Here is a 16339-nt window from a genome sequence, read left to right on the forward strand (position 1 = left end):
GCCCATTAATTCTTCTCTAAACTTAGTACTCTTTGTCTGCATCAGTCATCAGGATGCCAGTCTAACAGGAGAACAAAATAAAACATAGCCCCTAAATTATACATACGTGACACATAAATGCATGTTAACAGAACATTGAGAATGCAGACTGTAACACTTCAAAGATAGGAAATGTCAAAGTTAAGACTAACTCCCTCAATTTGAGCATGTTATTAATTCTGTGTTATGGTACTATCTTTAATCTTAAAAAAAAAAAAAAAAAGAAGGAAGAAACAACAAAACCCGTGCTAGAAGCAAACACCAATTATGGAAAACTTCAGCCTGAAGGATTACAACTTGATAGGGCATATAGAAAACAAGGAAGTATCTTTAATTATAGACAATGCTAGAGTTCCACCTCTAAAACCAGAGTTGGCTTAGGCTCTCCTGAATTAACCAGAAGGAACTATGTCCAAGCTATCAAACAGATTACGTCTCCCTTAATTAACATATCAAAATGCTGCACTTGATATCAACTACAGAGGATAAAACATTCAGTAATCATCAGTCATCCTGAAACAAAAGAGATTTAATACAGTTAATCAGCAGAAAGAGCATCTGCCTTGCTTGAGGAAAGCTCACATTTTTGCTTCAACAGAGGTGGTGCCCTAAGCAACAAAGTTCTTGCAGTTCCTGCCATTCCACTTCTTCTGTAATGCCATCAGTTTACAGGTGGATTGAGAAAAACAGTGAGGCATGCTGCCTGCCATTCGCCTCCCTACTCCAATTGTCATTTCTCAAAGTCATTGAAAAGTCCTGGAATTTTTAACATGCGTTTCAGGACATTTAACATTTGGAGCTAAGGGATGAGGACTCCTCCTTTACCAAATTATGTTATCAGTTGTCATCATTGCACAAGGAAGCTTAAAAATACCAAAGAACTAAACTAGAAGGTAAGGAGCCCTCGACCTGTTCTTTCCAAGACCTATTATTTTTTTTTTCTTTTACTGGCAACTGCATTGCTTGGAAGACTGGGCCCATCGTTCTCCCTTGGAACACCAGAGCTTCAGCCTGTGGGGTAGCTGCCCTGGCAAAGGTGCCTCCCTGGAAGTTCAGCTGTGTGAAGGATTGTTGCCTCAGGGAAGAAATAAATCATACTCAGCTCAGCTTGCTTCCCATCCAGACCAAGCTGTCCATGTCCACGCCATGATTCATGCCAGAAAACCTGGCAGAACAGGAACTATAAAGGATTTCTGCCACAGCTTTCTATCTCTCAGCTGGCAAATGGACTCTCACCACAACAGCTTATAAACTGCTCAAAGATTGTAGTCAGCAGGAGAGTCGCTGCCTTCTCTGAGATTTTGTACACATCCCATCATCTGCAAGAGCTCATCTATCATAAAATAACAGTAGGTTTTATTTTGTTGGGTTTTTTTTCCATTTCTGACATAGATTCTTCCATCATTTTAGGCACTGCAGTATACATTTCACATTAAATTAAACAGAAAATACAGAATTTTAGCTGCAAAATAGGATGTATTAAGACGTGGAGTTATCCTCAGTTTGTATTTTAACTGTTACTTTCCAAGTCACGAATTAAGTATTTTTTTCGTGTTCAAAATACAGACTATTCTGCAATCCATAAAGATTGAAAACATAGTTAAGGATTCTCAAAATGAAAACTGCTACTGGATGTGACAGGTTGAAACCACAAAAGCCCCCTGAAAAAAAATAATTATACAAAGCAGCTCTTGTCTCAGAAGTGTTTTAACACCACAATGATAAGTCACGGATTTCTATGAAATTTGCAAATTGCTGCACACAAACTGAGCTCAAACTAAATTTTGTACTTGGCAATTTTCCTCTTCCGTGCACTCTGTTACTTAAAGCTGTGGACATTTTTCAGTAATATTTCTTTTCACATCAGAAAGGGGCTAAAAAATTTCAGAGAAATGTCACCCAAGAGACTAACTAGATATTTAAAAGACATACTCTGTAACACAACTAACATGCATTGACTACAGCTGTGCTGCCCCACAGTGTTCCAGGGTTAGGGTTAGGACGGGGGCAGACCAGCTAAAGCTGAGACCACTGTCTCAGCTACAGTTACCATAGAAAGCCTGGATTCTAGAAATTCTCTTTTCAACTAAGCCTCTTGCCAAGTTTCCAGGAGAAGCAGTAACTGAGGAAGTAGTAGTGAAGCCCCAGTAATGTCCCTGTGGACAGACGGGTATGTCCGATCTGGGCTTCCCATTGCTCTTCTTCTCTTGCCCTTGACAGTGCTTCCCAGCCCAGCAGGAAAATACCAGCAGGAAGACTGTCACACACAGCTCTCCCTTCTCCCCCTCCTGCAGGCTGCACTGTGCAGAAAGGGAATGATCTCTCACAGATTCTCTTCTGCTGCTCTCATCACGTCTTATCTGAGTGCCTTCCAATAGTGCATTAAGCTACATGATTAACTCCTGTCACATGTGGCTTGTTCTCTCTGATCCTCTCTGCAGGGGGAGGATCTGGGTCTTTGCAAAGGAAAAGGAAACATAAGTCAGCTTTAAAAATAGTGTGTAAATGAATAAAAAGGACTAGGGTCAGAGTTTTGTTGGTTGGTTGGCTGGGTTTCTCAAGGTTTTTATTTCATATGATGTGAAGTTGAATAATTCTTCTAAAAGATATCTGTATCATATTGGAAACTCATGTCTTTTTACCCCGTGAAATTCTCTGGGGAGCTAGTAAGCTGTCTCTGGAGAACTACTGAAATATTTCATCATAAGCAAGTGGAAGCTAAGAATAAAGAATCAACTGAATTTAAAAGATGACCCTTTAAAAACCCCACCCTTTCTGTCTGTTTTTACTAATACCCATTTAATTTCACTGTCTAATCAACAAACGAGAAAAAAGGTACTTTCATTCAAAATCTGACACTTCCTCCTCTAATTTTAACAAGTAACATTAAGATAGTAAAACTGAAGTAGAATTTTGTGTCCATTTATGTAGAGAGAGAAACTGAAGAAATTGTTGCCAGGAACAAGCAAATCTCCAGGCACGGGCAGGAGAGTGACCCTGTACACCAGGTGTGACCCCTTCTGCATCACACACAAGCACACCACAAAATCCTGGGGACAGGCTCCACATTGAGAGGATGTTTGTCCCACTGTCTCTACCTGCTCTGGGACTGCAACCTTCTGAGAGTTAAAATATTCTTTTAATTTTTGACTCCAGTAAATACACGGCCAGTTTGCAGCCACATGCACTGGTGGCAGCATGTCCTCAGCTCCACTAGATCTCCTCCTCTGGCCCCAAGCACTCTGCAAGAACATGAAATATCTACATTGCCACCAGGCTCACGCTTCCCTGGCTCAATTACACCAGGTTCTTCTGTCCCTTTCTACAGGCTACTCTCCTCTCCCCATAACCCAGATCCACATCCCTCTCTGACACATTTCAAGAGTTCTGTTATAAAATAAAATACTTTTTATACATAAGAGTAAGGGATTTTGCACTCATATTGCAAGTAGAATATGACTTGGACGAGATAAATGGGGGGAAAAAAAAAAGAAAAATAGGTAATAGAAGGTAGATGAGAGGCTGCTCCTTTTACAACCAATGGTGCAAACAGCATTTGCAAAGTTTTGATCTTTTAGACAACATCAGTTTTATGAAGCTGCTTTGTAAGTCTGAAACCCATGATGAGGGAGACTGAGAAGGGCAGAGAGCCAGTGATGCCATATGATACTCAAGAGGTGGCAGAGAAAGGGAAGTGCAAGGGCCCAGGCTGGCACTGGAGATAAAGAGCTCCAATCCTCGGCAACCAGCCTTAGGTAACTCAGATTAATTAGATCACGGCTCAGTTTTCCCTCTTGAAAAGTACTTCCCTAATAAAGATTGTTATTAGGAACATAAGACTCCATTCCAGCTACTTTAAGTACCCAAACAGACTGAAATAACAAGGTAACTCATATCCCTTTCCATTTCTTATCAGATTAATACAACCTCATTGACAAGCAATAGGTGTGTATAGGGAAATTTATACTCAGAGGTATAAATTTATGCATTTCTATGTATGGATGTAGCTAAGCCTCATTTTAAACTGTAGAAGTATATAAACACTTGGTTTTAACTTATCAGCATAACATTGTTTTTCTACAGAGGAATAAACCAGTGCTTACATAAAGAGCTCAAAGCATTCACAGCAACCTAAAGTAATGAATATTGTAATGAGAAACACAAGTATTTAGGGTGATAATGACTGGACTTTGCTCTACTTAGATCAGCTCACCCCCTATGGAGGCTACCAAAGCTTAAAGATTTTATCACCCTAGTAATCAGCAATGGGTAATGGCCTTCATAAAACACAGTAATTAAATTGACTGATTTCAAACTAGTGCGTTTTTTTCATTAGGGGGTTCTTATTTAACCTACTTCAAAAATCCCTTTGTGAATACAGACTGTATCAGTCAAAATTGAAATGATGAGGGACGAGGAGCTTGTTCTGCTCAATATTTCAGACATTATTCAAGTAAAAAGCTGAAGTTCCTGATATTTTTTTTGTCATCTCTAACTGCTTCCAGTTTTAAAATCTTTCAACTTATAAAACTGGGGAAAAAGAGGAAGCAAATCAAAACTTTAGTTCTTTACATTTTCCAACAACTCTTAAGAGATTCTGCTTTGTTAAAACATGTTTTTAAAGTTCTCTGAGGCCAGGGTTCCAACCTCTCTAGCAGAAATATCAATGGTGAAATTTAATTATCCTTTATGCCTGGATTGTGCATGTTGTTGTAACTACTGCGTCTTACTTAATCTTCGAATGTTTTTGAATAAAACTTGGTTGTAAGCAAAACCCCTTATTATTGCTCAAATTTGCCTTCATGATATGTGCGTGAGCCATTTAACTGTGTTCCAAGAATACTTGTAACTCAACAAAGATTTTAAAATAATTTTTTTTATGGCAAGCCTCAACTCTGATTTTGTGTCAAAAACATTTCCCAACTCAATATATGCTCTACAAAAGCTTTATGATGGCAAAAGCAAACCTACTGGAAAATCTACCTGGATAACTACGTGACACAAAACCTAGCTTCATATTTCTATCTCTGGGCTATAGCAGTTTTTATCTGCATGAAAGAGATGCTGGATATGTTTTCCATACAAAATCTATAGTGAAACACGGCAATCATAAGACAGGAGTACAAAAGTATAAATGCTTCCCCACTCCAGCCAGAAAAGTGACTCCATAGTCATGCTGAAATGTGAGAGCTGGTCACAAATATACTTTTGTTTCTGTCTAGAACCCTAAGAATCTCAGAGCAGCTGTTAAAGGCTTCTGAAATCAAAGGAAATTATTTTATAGGCACCAGTGTGGTATCCTCACTGTACCACTTCATCCACATACTTCAGGGCAGTGACCAGCTCCTCCCTTGCTGGTCATGTACTTGAAAATGAGATATGGGATTAACACCTATCATGCAGCAAATGGGGAAGTACACAAAAAACCCAAACACAGCAGCCCTAAAAAGGCTTAAGGCAGTGTTAACTCTGAAACCTAACAAAGTCACATAAACATCCATATGATTCTGATTTCACTGCAAGGAAACAAGGACAGAGGTAATAACTGTACAAAGAATCCCAACTGCTTTGTTGGTGAAGCCAGCCTTCCTGGATGGTCTTGAGAAAGACATTTTCTTACTTCTCTCCAGTCCACCTGTCACAGTAGTTGCCTTTTAAAAGCATGACTAGAACTAACTGTCTGAGAGACTGCCAAACAGATGCAATAGTTTGTCCTGTAACCACTTTAACAGAACAATGTACTGCATTGTCTCCTTATGATTAGTTTCAATTTCTGTGATCCTGTGCTGCAAGCTTATATTTTATTAGAATCAAATAATAAGTCATTGACTCACAGTTTCTATCTGTGTACTCACAGTGCAAGCAGAATATGACCTGGAAGAGATAAATGGGGAAAAAGAAAGAAATAATAGAAGGCGGATGAGAAGCTGCTTCTTTTACAACCAAAGGTGCAAAGAGCATTTGCAATAAGCCAGGTAAGCAACAAACATGGTTGTTAGAGAATATTTATGACAGCAGGCACTGTGTAACATCACTGAAGCGTGCACAATGGGAGCAAGCTTTCTAGAAAATCTATCTGCAAAACAGACATGCAGCTAGGTCTATCTATCAATCACCTGAACATGTGAATAAATCTATAGGCATTGGTCCATGCTCTGTTAAAATCAGCTTCTACCATACAGAAAAACTCCTGCCCAGTAAATAAGCTGTAAGGCCACAGAAGCTAAAATATATTATACAAACTATCACAATGATAATATCACAACTACTATGCCAGCAAAAGTTTGACTATTTAGATCTTACAGAGACTAAAGTATGTATGTATGTATGTATAAGTACTAGTTAAGTTATATAGGTTTAGGAAGATCCCATCACACTGAAATAATCAGATTTTTGGGTCTTTGGGTTTTTATTTCATTTTATAATTCACATTCTTTAAAACAGTGCTTACTGATCCTCAAGAGCACATCGGTATGGATTGTTTAAGTCTCTCCACTGGAACTCTGTGTGTGTAACTCCCACTAATGCTAATGGGCATAAAGTACACGCATAGAGGAGAAAATAGACCCCTCACTGTGAAAATAAATGTGTTCAGTTATTTTCAGATGCGATGCCAAAATCAAACAACTAAAAGTACATAGTCAAAGGAGATAACACTATATAGCCTAACTGAAAGTGTCACCACTATTTTTAACTCCCTGGTCATGGACCCTGCCATGTTCTTCATGTCTCTGACATTTCTTGTTGTCATAAAGACCATGACTGGATAACATATCAACATGGGCCAAATCCTAACTTCTTACACAAGTGAAAACGACCCTGATCCCACACTCCTTACCTTCACTAAGGATGCAAGGTTAGGTCTTATGCCTTAAGTTTTTCACTTGGGTCACATGTTTTCTTTTTATGCCATACGGGTTAATAGCAGCAGTAAACTTTACTGCTCTCTAGGATAGTTCCTTAAAACTGTGATGAATCCATCAAAGTAAAAACTCCTACCACTTAATTTTTTTTTGTTAATGGTTGATAGCCTGATGTTTTCTACTCTGATCAAAATTCACCGAGTCAATGGTGTCTAAGAATCAGGTAAGAAAAACTGTTTATCTAGTAAGGTGAAATTTAAAGATACAATGCTGTATTAAAATAAAAATATATAGTGTTTTTTTTCTTCTGATGGAACCAGTGCTTTATGAGTTTACAGCTGATCTAATGTGACATTTGGAGCAGTCACAAGAAAACAAAGGTTTTTAAAAGGGTGCAGTGTAAGTGGAGCATTAATGGTTTGGGTGAGTGTATTTAGGGTCTTTGTAAAGTGGCCTGCTGACTTTCTAATGCAAGTAATCACACCCATCTTCCCAAATCAGGGAGATGCACCTTCAAACAAGTGGACGCCACTGAGTTATCAGACAGGCAGAGATGAGTTCTTCCAGTGATGAGGCCTTTTCAGAAGCTGTTGTTGGAGACGGAGAGTGCTGTTGCTGAAAGGTCAGCTTTCACAGCTTAGTGTCAGGATTTGCAACAGTGCTGTGTCAAATATGAGAGTTAGCTGCTGCAGGGTGCTGTACAGCCCAGCTCCCAGTCCCCTGACCCCAGCCACATGCTCACTCATCTACTCCCACATGAGTCAGTTCAGGGAGGAAAAACAGCCTGAAGAAAACAAAACAAACAAATAAATAAATGAATACTTCTCTACTGATCCATCTCTCTCTGTACAATGTGAGTGGTGACAAGCACTGCTACCTGCACAAAAACTGGGCAGCAAGGGATGTGGCTAAGGATGGCTGGCAGGAGAAGAACTTTTCTTTTTAAACTGTCAGACCAGCCCCGTCAGATCCCAGAATCAAACCCCTACAAAAAGGACAGTCAAAAGAGGACCCCAGCTGAGCCAAAAACTGGCCAGTCTCTGGACAGCGAAGTAAAGCAAAATCCTTAAAGCTGCCATGTTTCTGTACCAGACACTTCCAAAAGTGCTCGTGCACTGTGAATCCCCCATGTGTCATGCCTGAGGACAGCTAAGGATGGAATCTCTCATCAAAGAGCTCTTTACAGACTGGCCCACAAGCTGAATGACCCAAGAGGCTCCTACTCACTGTGCATACCTTGGTTCCAAGCTCTTGATCTGCAAAGTAGTTCTGCATCTCACTTGAGGCTTTACAGTGAGAACAGCTGGGCTAGAGAACATATGAGCACCCTTCTCTTTTAAACCAGAAAAAGGCACTGACAACACAGCAGCCCCAGCAGTGCTGCTGCCCAGATGATCTCTCCTAAATTTCACGCAGGAATTACTGCAGAGACTGATACTGCCTGACTGAACCAGGAGACAAATTAATGAGCTCCTTCATTCATTAACGAAGAGGAGGATTGGCAATGGTCTGTCAGTAGCCATGTGGATAGACAGCCATGGGTTTGCTTAAGCGCATATGGAGCTGAGCTGGAGACACTGAGGCTCTGCATGGGCAGGGCACACAACATCCCTGGAGCAGAACCCTTTTATGTAGCACTGCACTGGACTCACACAAATCAATACTGTTGAACGACTCTGTTTTCTTTTTCAAGTAATAGAAGCCTGTCTTTCTTTTTTATTTGAGTGCAACACTATGACTCATTTTGCAAGATGACATCTTATTATACAGAGGAAAGGTCAAAAACTTCAGTATTGCTACTTCTGCATAGAACACTATTTTCTTCTGGGTGAGCTTGCAGGAGTAAACAGTCCTATGAATGATTTGGTGTATGATATGCAAAAAGAGACATTTCTACAGCCTGTCTAGACTCTCAGCCCAGATCAGACTGTGCTGTCATCAAAGACATTTCCACAGCCTGTCATATCACTTAAAAAACAGAACAGTCATGCAAAAATGAAAAATAAATAAAAACAGCTGACCTGCCAGTGTCACAGTGGAAATCTGAGTACAGTAACCTTGGACAATTTAGAGATTATGCTAAGAACATGACAAGAAGTTTCTGCAAACATTTGTGAGGAAGGGCAACTCCTGCACTAGTGAATGAAATCCAAAAATATGAGTCATGCACAAGCAATTTTGCTGTGGGCCATAAAATCACTTTATGAGAGTTACAGATAATTCTGTATGCATTCTATAATGTTTCCCTACTGTGTAGAGGTGAATATCTCAGTATCCTATCACAGATAATGATGGAAAACAAATTCTCTACATAAAAGCTGATTGCTCAGAGATTCACCCTTAACTGTTCCAAGGGATTGCAATGCCGATGGAACACTTTATACTGCATTTATCAACAAAGAGTTAGATTCATCACTGCCAGACACACTGCAGTTTAGATGCTTGTTACAAGATGTAGCAGGGTGAATGGAGAGCATCCTTAGACAGAGAATATGCATCCTGCTATAGTTTACCATGCATGCACCTACCATCCTTCAAAATGACACCTCTCATTTCCTCCTGTTAGTACTTTTGCACATAATCAGACATATGAAGCAGTATCAAAAGAACAGATGCATTCTGTGCATGTCATGCTGACAAAACATATAGCAATAAGCAGTCATAAAATAAGAGATACTGGAGTATAAAAGGTGAACCCTTTAGGATCAACTTTAGAACAGCATTGCCTCTTTTTGCACCTCCATTTTTTCTTCACGTTCCTTTAACTTTTTCCAACTGTACCCACAGGATCATTATTAAAAAAAAAACAGCTTAAAAAACACCAGAAGCTTTCAAAAGAGACTTATCTCATGAGACTTTAACAAGTTAACTCTTTTGCAAGGTAGCTTTACGACTAACACACTGTTGGCAACCCAGATTCAATGAGGACTCCACTGAAAGAACAAGACTGATTTCTTTCTTAAACTTGGATGTGGCAGTCTCCAGGAGTTGAGCTTAAAAAACCCCCACAAAACCCCCCAAAAACCAAACAAACCACAAAAGAATCCCAAAAGGAGATACCTCTCCAACATCATAGACCCATATGCGGCCTTCTGAATCACCGACTGCCACCTCCTTCCCAGCCTGGGCCCAGCGGACACGGTTGAGGGCAGACGCTCCTTCTATGGTGACACTGGCTGTGGGAACCTGTTGAAACAATAGCAACAGGAAGGAGAGTAAAATCACACTGCCTACAAACCCAGGGGTCAGTTTTGAATGTCCCCGACGAGTCAAAGTCCCTCGGCATTGATGGAAGAAGCAAACAACTCTCATTGGGGTGAGATAAAAAAGCAAAAGGGTTCATTGTTTGTTTGATCACACATGCTAAAAAGAGAGAAGAGATTGCTTGGAATGAAGAGTATTCCCCTTTAGCCCTGGAAACAGGGAAAACCAAATAATCTTTTTTCTCAAAAGTCACTAACATGACCAAGAACCAAATGTGGGCAGGATTTGGCTTCAGTCCTGCCCTGGCTTCTGACTCAGGCCCAGATAACCTGATGGTCAGCAGACACATCTCTGTATTCATGCTGACACATCCTCTGAATCCATACTCACCTCTGTGGCTAGATGCAGAGGTTGAAACTTATGTATTCCATCAGAAAAGTCCTGAGCTAATCACTTTAGAGTGAGGACATGGCAGAAGTAAGAACAGCTGAGCTAACATTTTGGAACTCCTACAATATATTCCCACAATTGTCTTTTACAGCTCCAGGACATTACTTCTGCTTTAAATACACCTGGATGCTGTCTAATTCCTAAACCCCCTCCCTGCCCCAAGTCAACCAACTTAACAGGTGATCCACAAGAATACATAAAGATTCTGGTTAATGCGTGGGATGAATAAAGCAATGAACATGATCTCAAGAGAAGTATTTGTCATCTACGCTGGAATGAGGGCATCAAAAGATGCTGCAGGAGGAAGGAACTGTGTGGGTGTTTGTCCCAGATAGGTGGATCACTCAGTTGATTTAGGTCACCTCATGACAAATGACAGTAACCTGCAAGCCTACTAATGCTCCACCCAGCTGCCTTTAATAGGAGAGAACCCGCCTGAGCAAGGAGCCTGTAGCTTGGCATGACAGTCTTCCAGTTTCAGTGCCTTTTAGGTCAAGGCAAATGGGATAGGGTAGCTGCAAAAACAACTCCTCCACCAGGTCCATCTGGTGGGAAATGGTTTCGGTCACATTGTGAGATGACAAGGGAGTGTCCCAGGATCTATAAATGGGCATAGAATGGAGAGCAGTCCAGGTTAAAAAGAGGTGACTGGACAAGAAACGGAGTCCAGGCACCCTGAGAGGAGTGACAGGTACTCCTTCTGTCCTCATTGGCAGTACAGTGCAGCAGGAGCAGGAAGAAAGCAGCTTGAAGGTCATATTAAACCTGACAAACTAGCAAGATTAACAAAACCAGTATTTTGCTGACTTCATCTCGGTTCTCCGACTGCAGCGTTACATTTTGTTGTGAGACAGGTCTAAAGATCCTGGAGAAAAATAATTTTGAAATGAACATTGTGCAGCTCCGATGCCAGTCTCCTCCCCAGCCCTAATGCCCTCATTGAGTCGCACCAGATGAGCGGCAGCAGGAGGCCGAGCCCCTGCAGCCCTGCTGGGACTCCCTTACAGCAGCCACAGCGCTGCACTGCCACGCCAGCAGCTGGACAAGCACCGGGAGGCAGGGCTACTTCCCCTGACTCCCCATGGAGACCCCTGCTCCCCCTCACCAAACCAAGTGGCACCTCAGGCACAAGGATCCTGCCACAGCTAGAGCATCACCTCGGCAAAGGGCTGCACAGTGTTGTCCTGAGCCCCCCATGGGAAACGCAGGAGGATCTTGTTTGCAGAATGGTGAATGAAGTAGAAATAATGCTGGATACCAATCAGAAAGCAGATACCATCCTCCCCCCTCTTTAGGAAGTCATTCAAATGCAAATAACTACTGGACTCATCTCCCCATTGTGCAAGGCCTTGGTCCTGTCCAAGGCAGTATTACCCAAAAAAGCTGGCATGCACTGCACTAACTCCTTGTCCGGAGTCTGTTGCCTAAGAAGAGCCAATGGCCGTAAGCTGACATGGAGTCATTGATCCATGATAAAAATCACAGTAGAAAACAAGAAAGTTTAAGTGCTGTGATCACGGATTTCTGGAAAAAAAAAAATCCAGCCAAAATTAATTTCATAACATTTGGGGATGGGATTTTTCAAACAGCTAAATGCCACATTTTAGAGGACTAAGCCACTAACAAGCTGTATTTCTCAGAAAACTGCAGATCACAGATATGTGTTTCATGTACAAATACACAGTGTATATTTAAGGCACTGAATTTTCACAAAATCTTTCAGGAGGCTGTAACACATAACGGTAGAGCTGGGGTTTGGTTTAGGTTTTTGTTTTTGGGGGTTTACTTTTTGTTGTTGTTCATACAGCATTCTTTCAATGTTCCACATAAAAATAAGCAGCACGAATGCCGCAGACACAAGATACAACCCATGCGCTTTTCAAACTAATCCACAAAGCTATCTAACAAAATAAAAAGCAATCCTGAAACAGTCTTTAAAAATCCAAAGAAAAATCCTTCTCTCCAGCGATTCGGAGAGAAATATAGTCAAACCATAGTATCTTAAAATAGATTTGTCTGCTCTCAGTAGTGATAGTTTAAATTACACATGCCTATTTTAGATTTCAAGGTAAGAGATTATTTATAATGGTGGCATTATGTTTTTAAAATCATATTTGAAGTACTTTATAAATTCTCTGAAGTTGGTGCTTGTCAGATTTTAAACAATTTTGAAATGAAATTTTAACAGGTAACAGATTAAGAAAGATGCAGTCAGAAAAACCTGCATGATAAGAATATAGCTTTTTATTATTACTTTTATTGCCCATGTAGTGTCAAAACCTGCTTGCAAATACATCTGTTACCTGTTTCTAGATACAGACACCATCCTCACACTTTAAAAGCTAAGACACAGCACGCAATAAAACTGAGAAACATCTGAACAGGATATAACACAGAAGAAATAAGTGACTTTGTTACTCAGTTTCACATAAATTTATACATAAGACTCATCAAGCACCAAGAGATTTTCTCCAATCTTGATCAAAAAATAAACGTTACGGATACACAGGTAAGAAACCAGCCTTTGCTATCCTGAAGCTGTCTGCAAACCTCACTACATTGTTCCATAAAAATAATATTCTGTTCATAAAATAATGATGGAGTGGGTAAGGATTTTTTTCTTTTCAACTTTTTTTATATGCATTTATCAGATATAAAATAAAACGTGATGATTGTCCTTGCTATTACAAAAATAATTTCTGATATGCAGAAATAAACATGAAGTATACTTGCAACTTTGCAATGAGATTTTGAAAATAATTATTATACTGATTAAATCCTTGGTATAGTCCAAAGACCTAAGTTAGTTGGTCAGAAAGCATCTAGCTTTCAGGAAAAATGCTTTCAATAAATACTGAGAGCAACACTACTGGAAACTCCATTGCGATTCAAAAATTTGAAGGTAGCATATTGTAACTAAACCCAGGTGTTTTCTTAATTGCTTTTTAAAATAATACCTAAATATTAATGTGGCTTATTCCCCAAATTAAACAAAGCCAGGACTCATTAATAACAATCACATCCAGTTCATACACAGAAATTTTTATCAATAGCTAGCAGTTAAACACAGCAATAGACCTGTCATTTTCTACTGTCTTCACAAATACTTTGACATCACATATCTGACAACTAAAAGTAATAATGATCTAAAAAATAGGTGTTTCAAGATCTCTTATTACAAAGGCAGAAGTGCTGACAAGGAGTTTTTCTGGGCAAATAGCTGTGCAGACTTAAACGGCATAATCAATTACAGAAATCTGGAAAATTATTAGCTAATTGCGACCTACCAGATAGAGGATAAAAGCAAACAACGACCACTTTCAGTTACGATGCTTAGAAGAACTGTTTGCATTTCTCTCTTTCAGAGCTACTTTTCTTGCTTCTCCTGCTTAACAAAACTTCACATCTATTCAGAACCTGCCAGTTTATCATTTATACAGATTTTTTTATTTGTTTCATCAGTGCTCAGTAAGGAAAGCAAATCATATTTCTGTGTCCAGAGACCCAAATTTGATTCTCATAAAAACACAAAGCTTGGACACCATGGAAATAATTCCAGTCTGATCCTTACATGAGAGCTGATTTTGACCTCTCAGAACAGAAATAATTTGTGAAATCAGGGAGTGGCCTTGCATGCAGAATAAAAGCAGGATGAAGCTTGAAATTAATTCTTTTTTTCTGATATTCCTATATATTTACATGTAAACACACTGAAAACATGCAGCGGTTTGCTACGTCCGGCCTTATTATTGATGGGAATGGGATCAAGCAGTCCAGACTAATTTTTTGGAAAGAAATTATGGTCTCCTTGAGTAAAATGGCAAAACATCAGTTGATTTCAATTTCAGCCCTGGTACTTGCGGGGAAAGGGTTTGGTTTTTTTCTTCTCAAAATGCTGGGTTTTATGCTCTGTGTTCAAGCCTGCATTAATGAGAACACCTGAAGGATATGTCCCTCCCTTCCCAAAATAAATTCTTAGGAGACTCCTCCTGTATATCCTCCAGCTGTATGTGCTCTAATTAAAAAGGCTGCCCTGCTTCCTGCTCAGAGCACTTCAAAAGGCCTCGCTGCTCCCCTTGACAGTGCAGTGCCCGGTGCTGGTTCCTCTTACCTGTCCATGCTTATTTATGGCAAGCACCACTCACTGGAAGCCATAAACTGCGCCCGTATTTTACTCTGACTGAAACACATAGCAGGTTTATGTGAAAGGTATATTAATGATCCAACTAATCTTAAAAAAAAGTAAATTAAATAATAGGGTGTATGGCAGAAAATACTGCCGCTTGCTCTTCCGTCTTCTCTTTTTTTGGACATAAAAAGAAACTCGCCGGCTAATATGTGACGTTTTATTTTCTTACAGTCTGTTTGTTCTTAATTTTAGATTACATTAAGTTTTTACATTACATTAAGTAAAAACATGGAAGACTTTGTGTGCGTAAAAATACTTTCATTTTTGTGCTGAGAACTGATTACTGACCATCTAAGATTGAACTCAGGTGTTGACAGGTTTTCTGAAAATCATTTTTGGGTGAAACTCAAATCCAGAATAAACAGTATCAATTTAAGCCTCTGGTGTTTTTAAAAATTTGAAATAATAGGAGGAAAAAACCACGGGTTGGGAACATTTAGAAAGATACTTTTAAAAAAGCACAGTGTTAATCAGTCTAAATCTTCGGTACTCTGATTAATCGTTTTTCACCAGTGAAACTCAAAGGTGAAACCTTTCCTTTCCAACGCTCACCACTATTTAGCTAATAGCGGTGAAAATAAATCTTAATTGTTACTTATATTTGTACCTTTAAGTTCCATAGCAAAGTTTAAAGACAAAAAAAGGGTGAGTGTGAAGCCCCAAACAACATGTGAGAGAGATGCCCTGTGCTTTGAAAGGCTGAAACGGGGTACCAAGCGACTGCACGGGAGGACGCGAGGGGAGATGCAGGGGCACACGCCTGTCTCTGACACGCTGGGGGCACTGGCACGGGCCTTCCCAGTCACAGTCCCAGAGAACGTGGCGCAGAGGATGGGTACACAGGGAGAGGAAGCCTCGCAGTCCAACACGAGCCCGGTCCCCGCGGGCAGCCGGCGCGGAGTGGCCGGGCTGCCAAGGTGTGAGCCCCTGGGTGAGGGCCGGCATCGCTAACCCGGCGCTTGGAGCGTCCATCGTGCGCCAGAAACGGGCTGGGGGGATAAAAAAACCTGAAGAACGAGCGCGCTTTAAAAGTGCACTTTGAAATAACAGAGGGGAAGGAGCCTCCTCCCCGAGCCGGCACCGCGGCATTTAATTGCGCTGGCTTTCTGCCGGGGGTGCCGCAGTCGGCCCTCCCGCCCCTGACAGGTACCGAGCAGCAGCCCCGCCGCAGGGGAGGGAGCGAGGGAGGCGGGAGGGAGGGAGCCAGGGAAGGAGGGGGGCGGGCAGCGCCCCCGGCAGCGGGACCTGCCCTCCCCTCCCCTCCCCGCCGCACGCCGGCTTGCCCCCGCCCCGAGGGAGCGCGGTGCCCCGCGGAGCCCCGGCGGGGAAGGGGGCGAGGGGTGCCCTCGGCGGGCAGTGCGGCCCTCACAGGGTTAAGGGCTCGCCCGGCGCCCCGCTGCCCGCCCGCCCGCGCCTTGCCAGCGCCGCCGAGCCGCCTCACCTCGGTGTCGTTATTCAGGTTCCACAGATCCAGGCGCCCCATCCCGTCCACGCAGGCGAAGAGCGCGGGATGCACTGGCGACCACATGACATCGTAGACATAGTCGGCATTGTCTTCAAAGGAGTAGAGCGGCTTGTTGTGCTGTAAAGCAGA

The 16339-nt window shown here is 41.3% G+C and overlaps 1 protein-coding gene across 5 annotated transcripts in view; it reads right to left on the minus strand.

Annotated features, from left to right (window-relative positions):
* DYNC1I1 (dynein cytoplasmic 1 intermediate chain 1) overlaps positions 1-16339 on the minus strand; it is a 184452-nt gene that overhangs the window by 8228 nt on the left and 159885 nt on the right. For all 5 annotated transcript variants that reach the window (XM_063411939.1, XM_063411930.1, XM_063411951.1 and 2 more), the window contains 2 exons: positions 16187-16327; positions 9963-10088 (listed from right to left, as the gene is read on the minus strand). In XM_063411939.1, coding sequence (XP_063268009.1) covers positions 9963-10088; positions 16187-16327 — 267 coding nt within the window. The remainder of the gene's footprint in view (positions 1-9962; positions 10089-16186; positions 16328-16339) is intronic.

The sequence above is a fragment of the Prinia subflava genome, chromosome 1, assembly GCF_021018805.1.
Source record: "Prinia subflava isolate CZ2003 ecotype Zambia chromosome 1, Cam_Psub_1.2, whole genome shotgun sequence".
Classification (NCBI taxonomy): domain Eukaryota; kingdom Metazoa; phylum Chordata; class Aves; order Passeriformes; family Cisticolidae; genus Prinia; species Prinia subflava.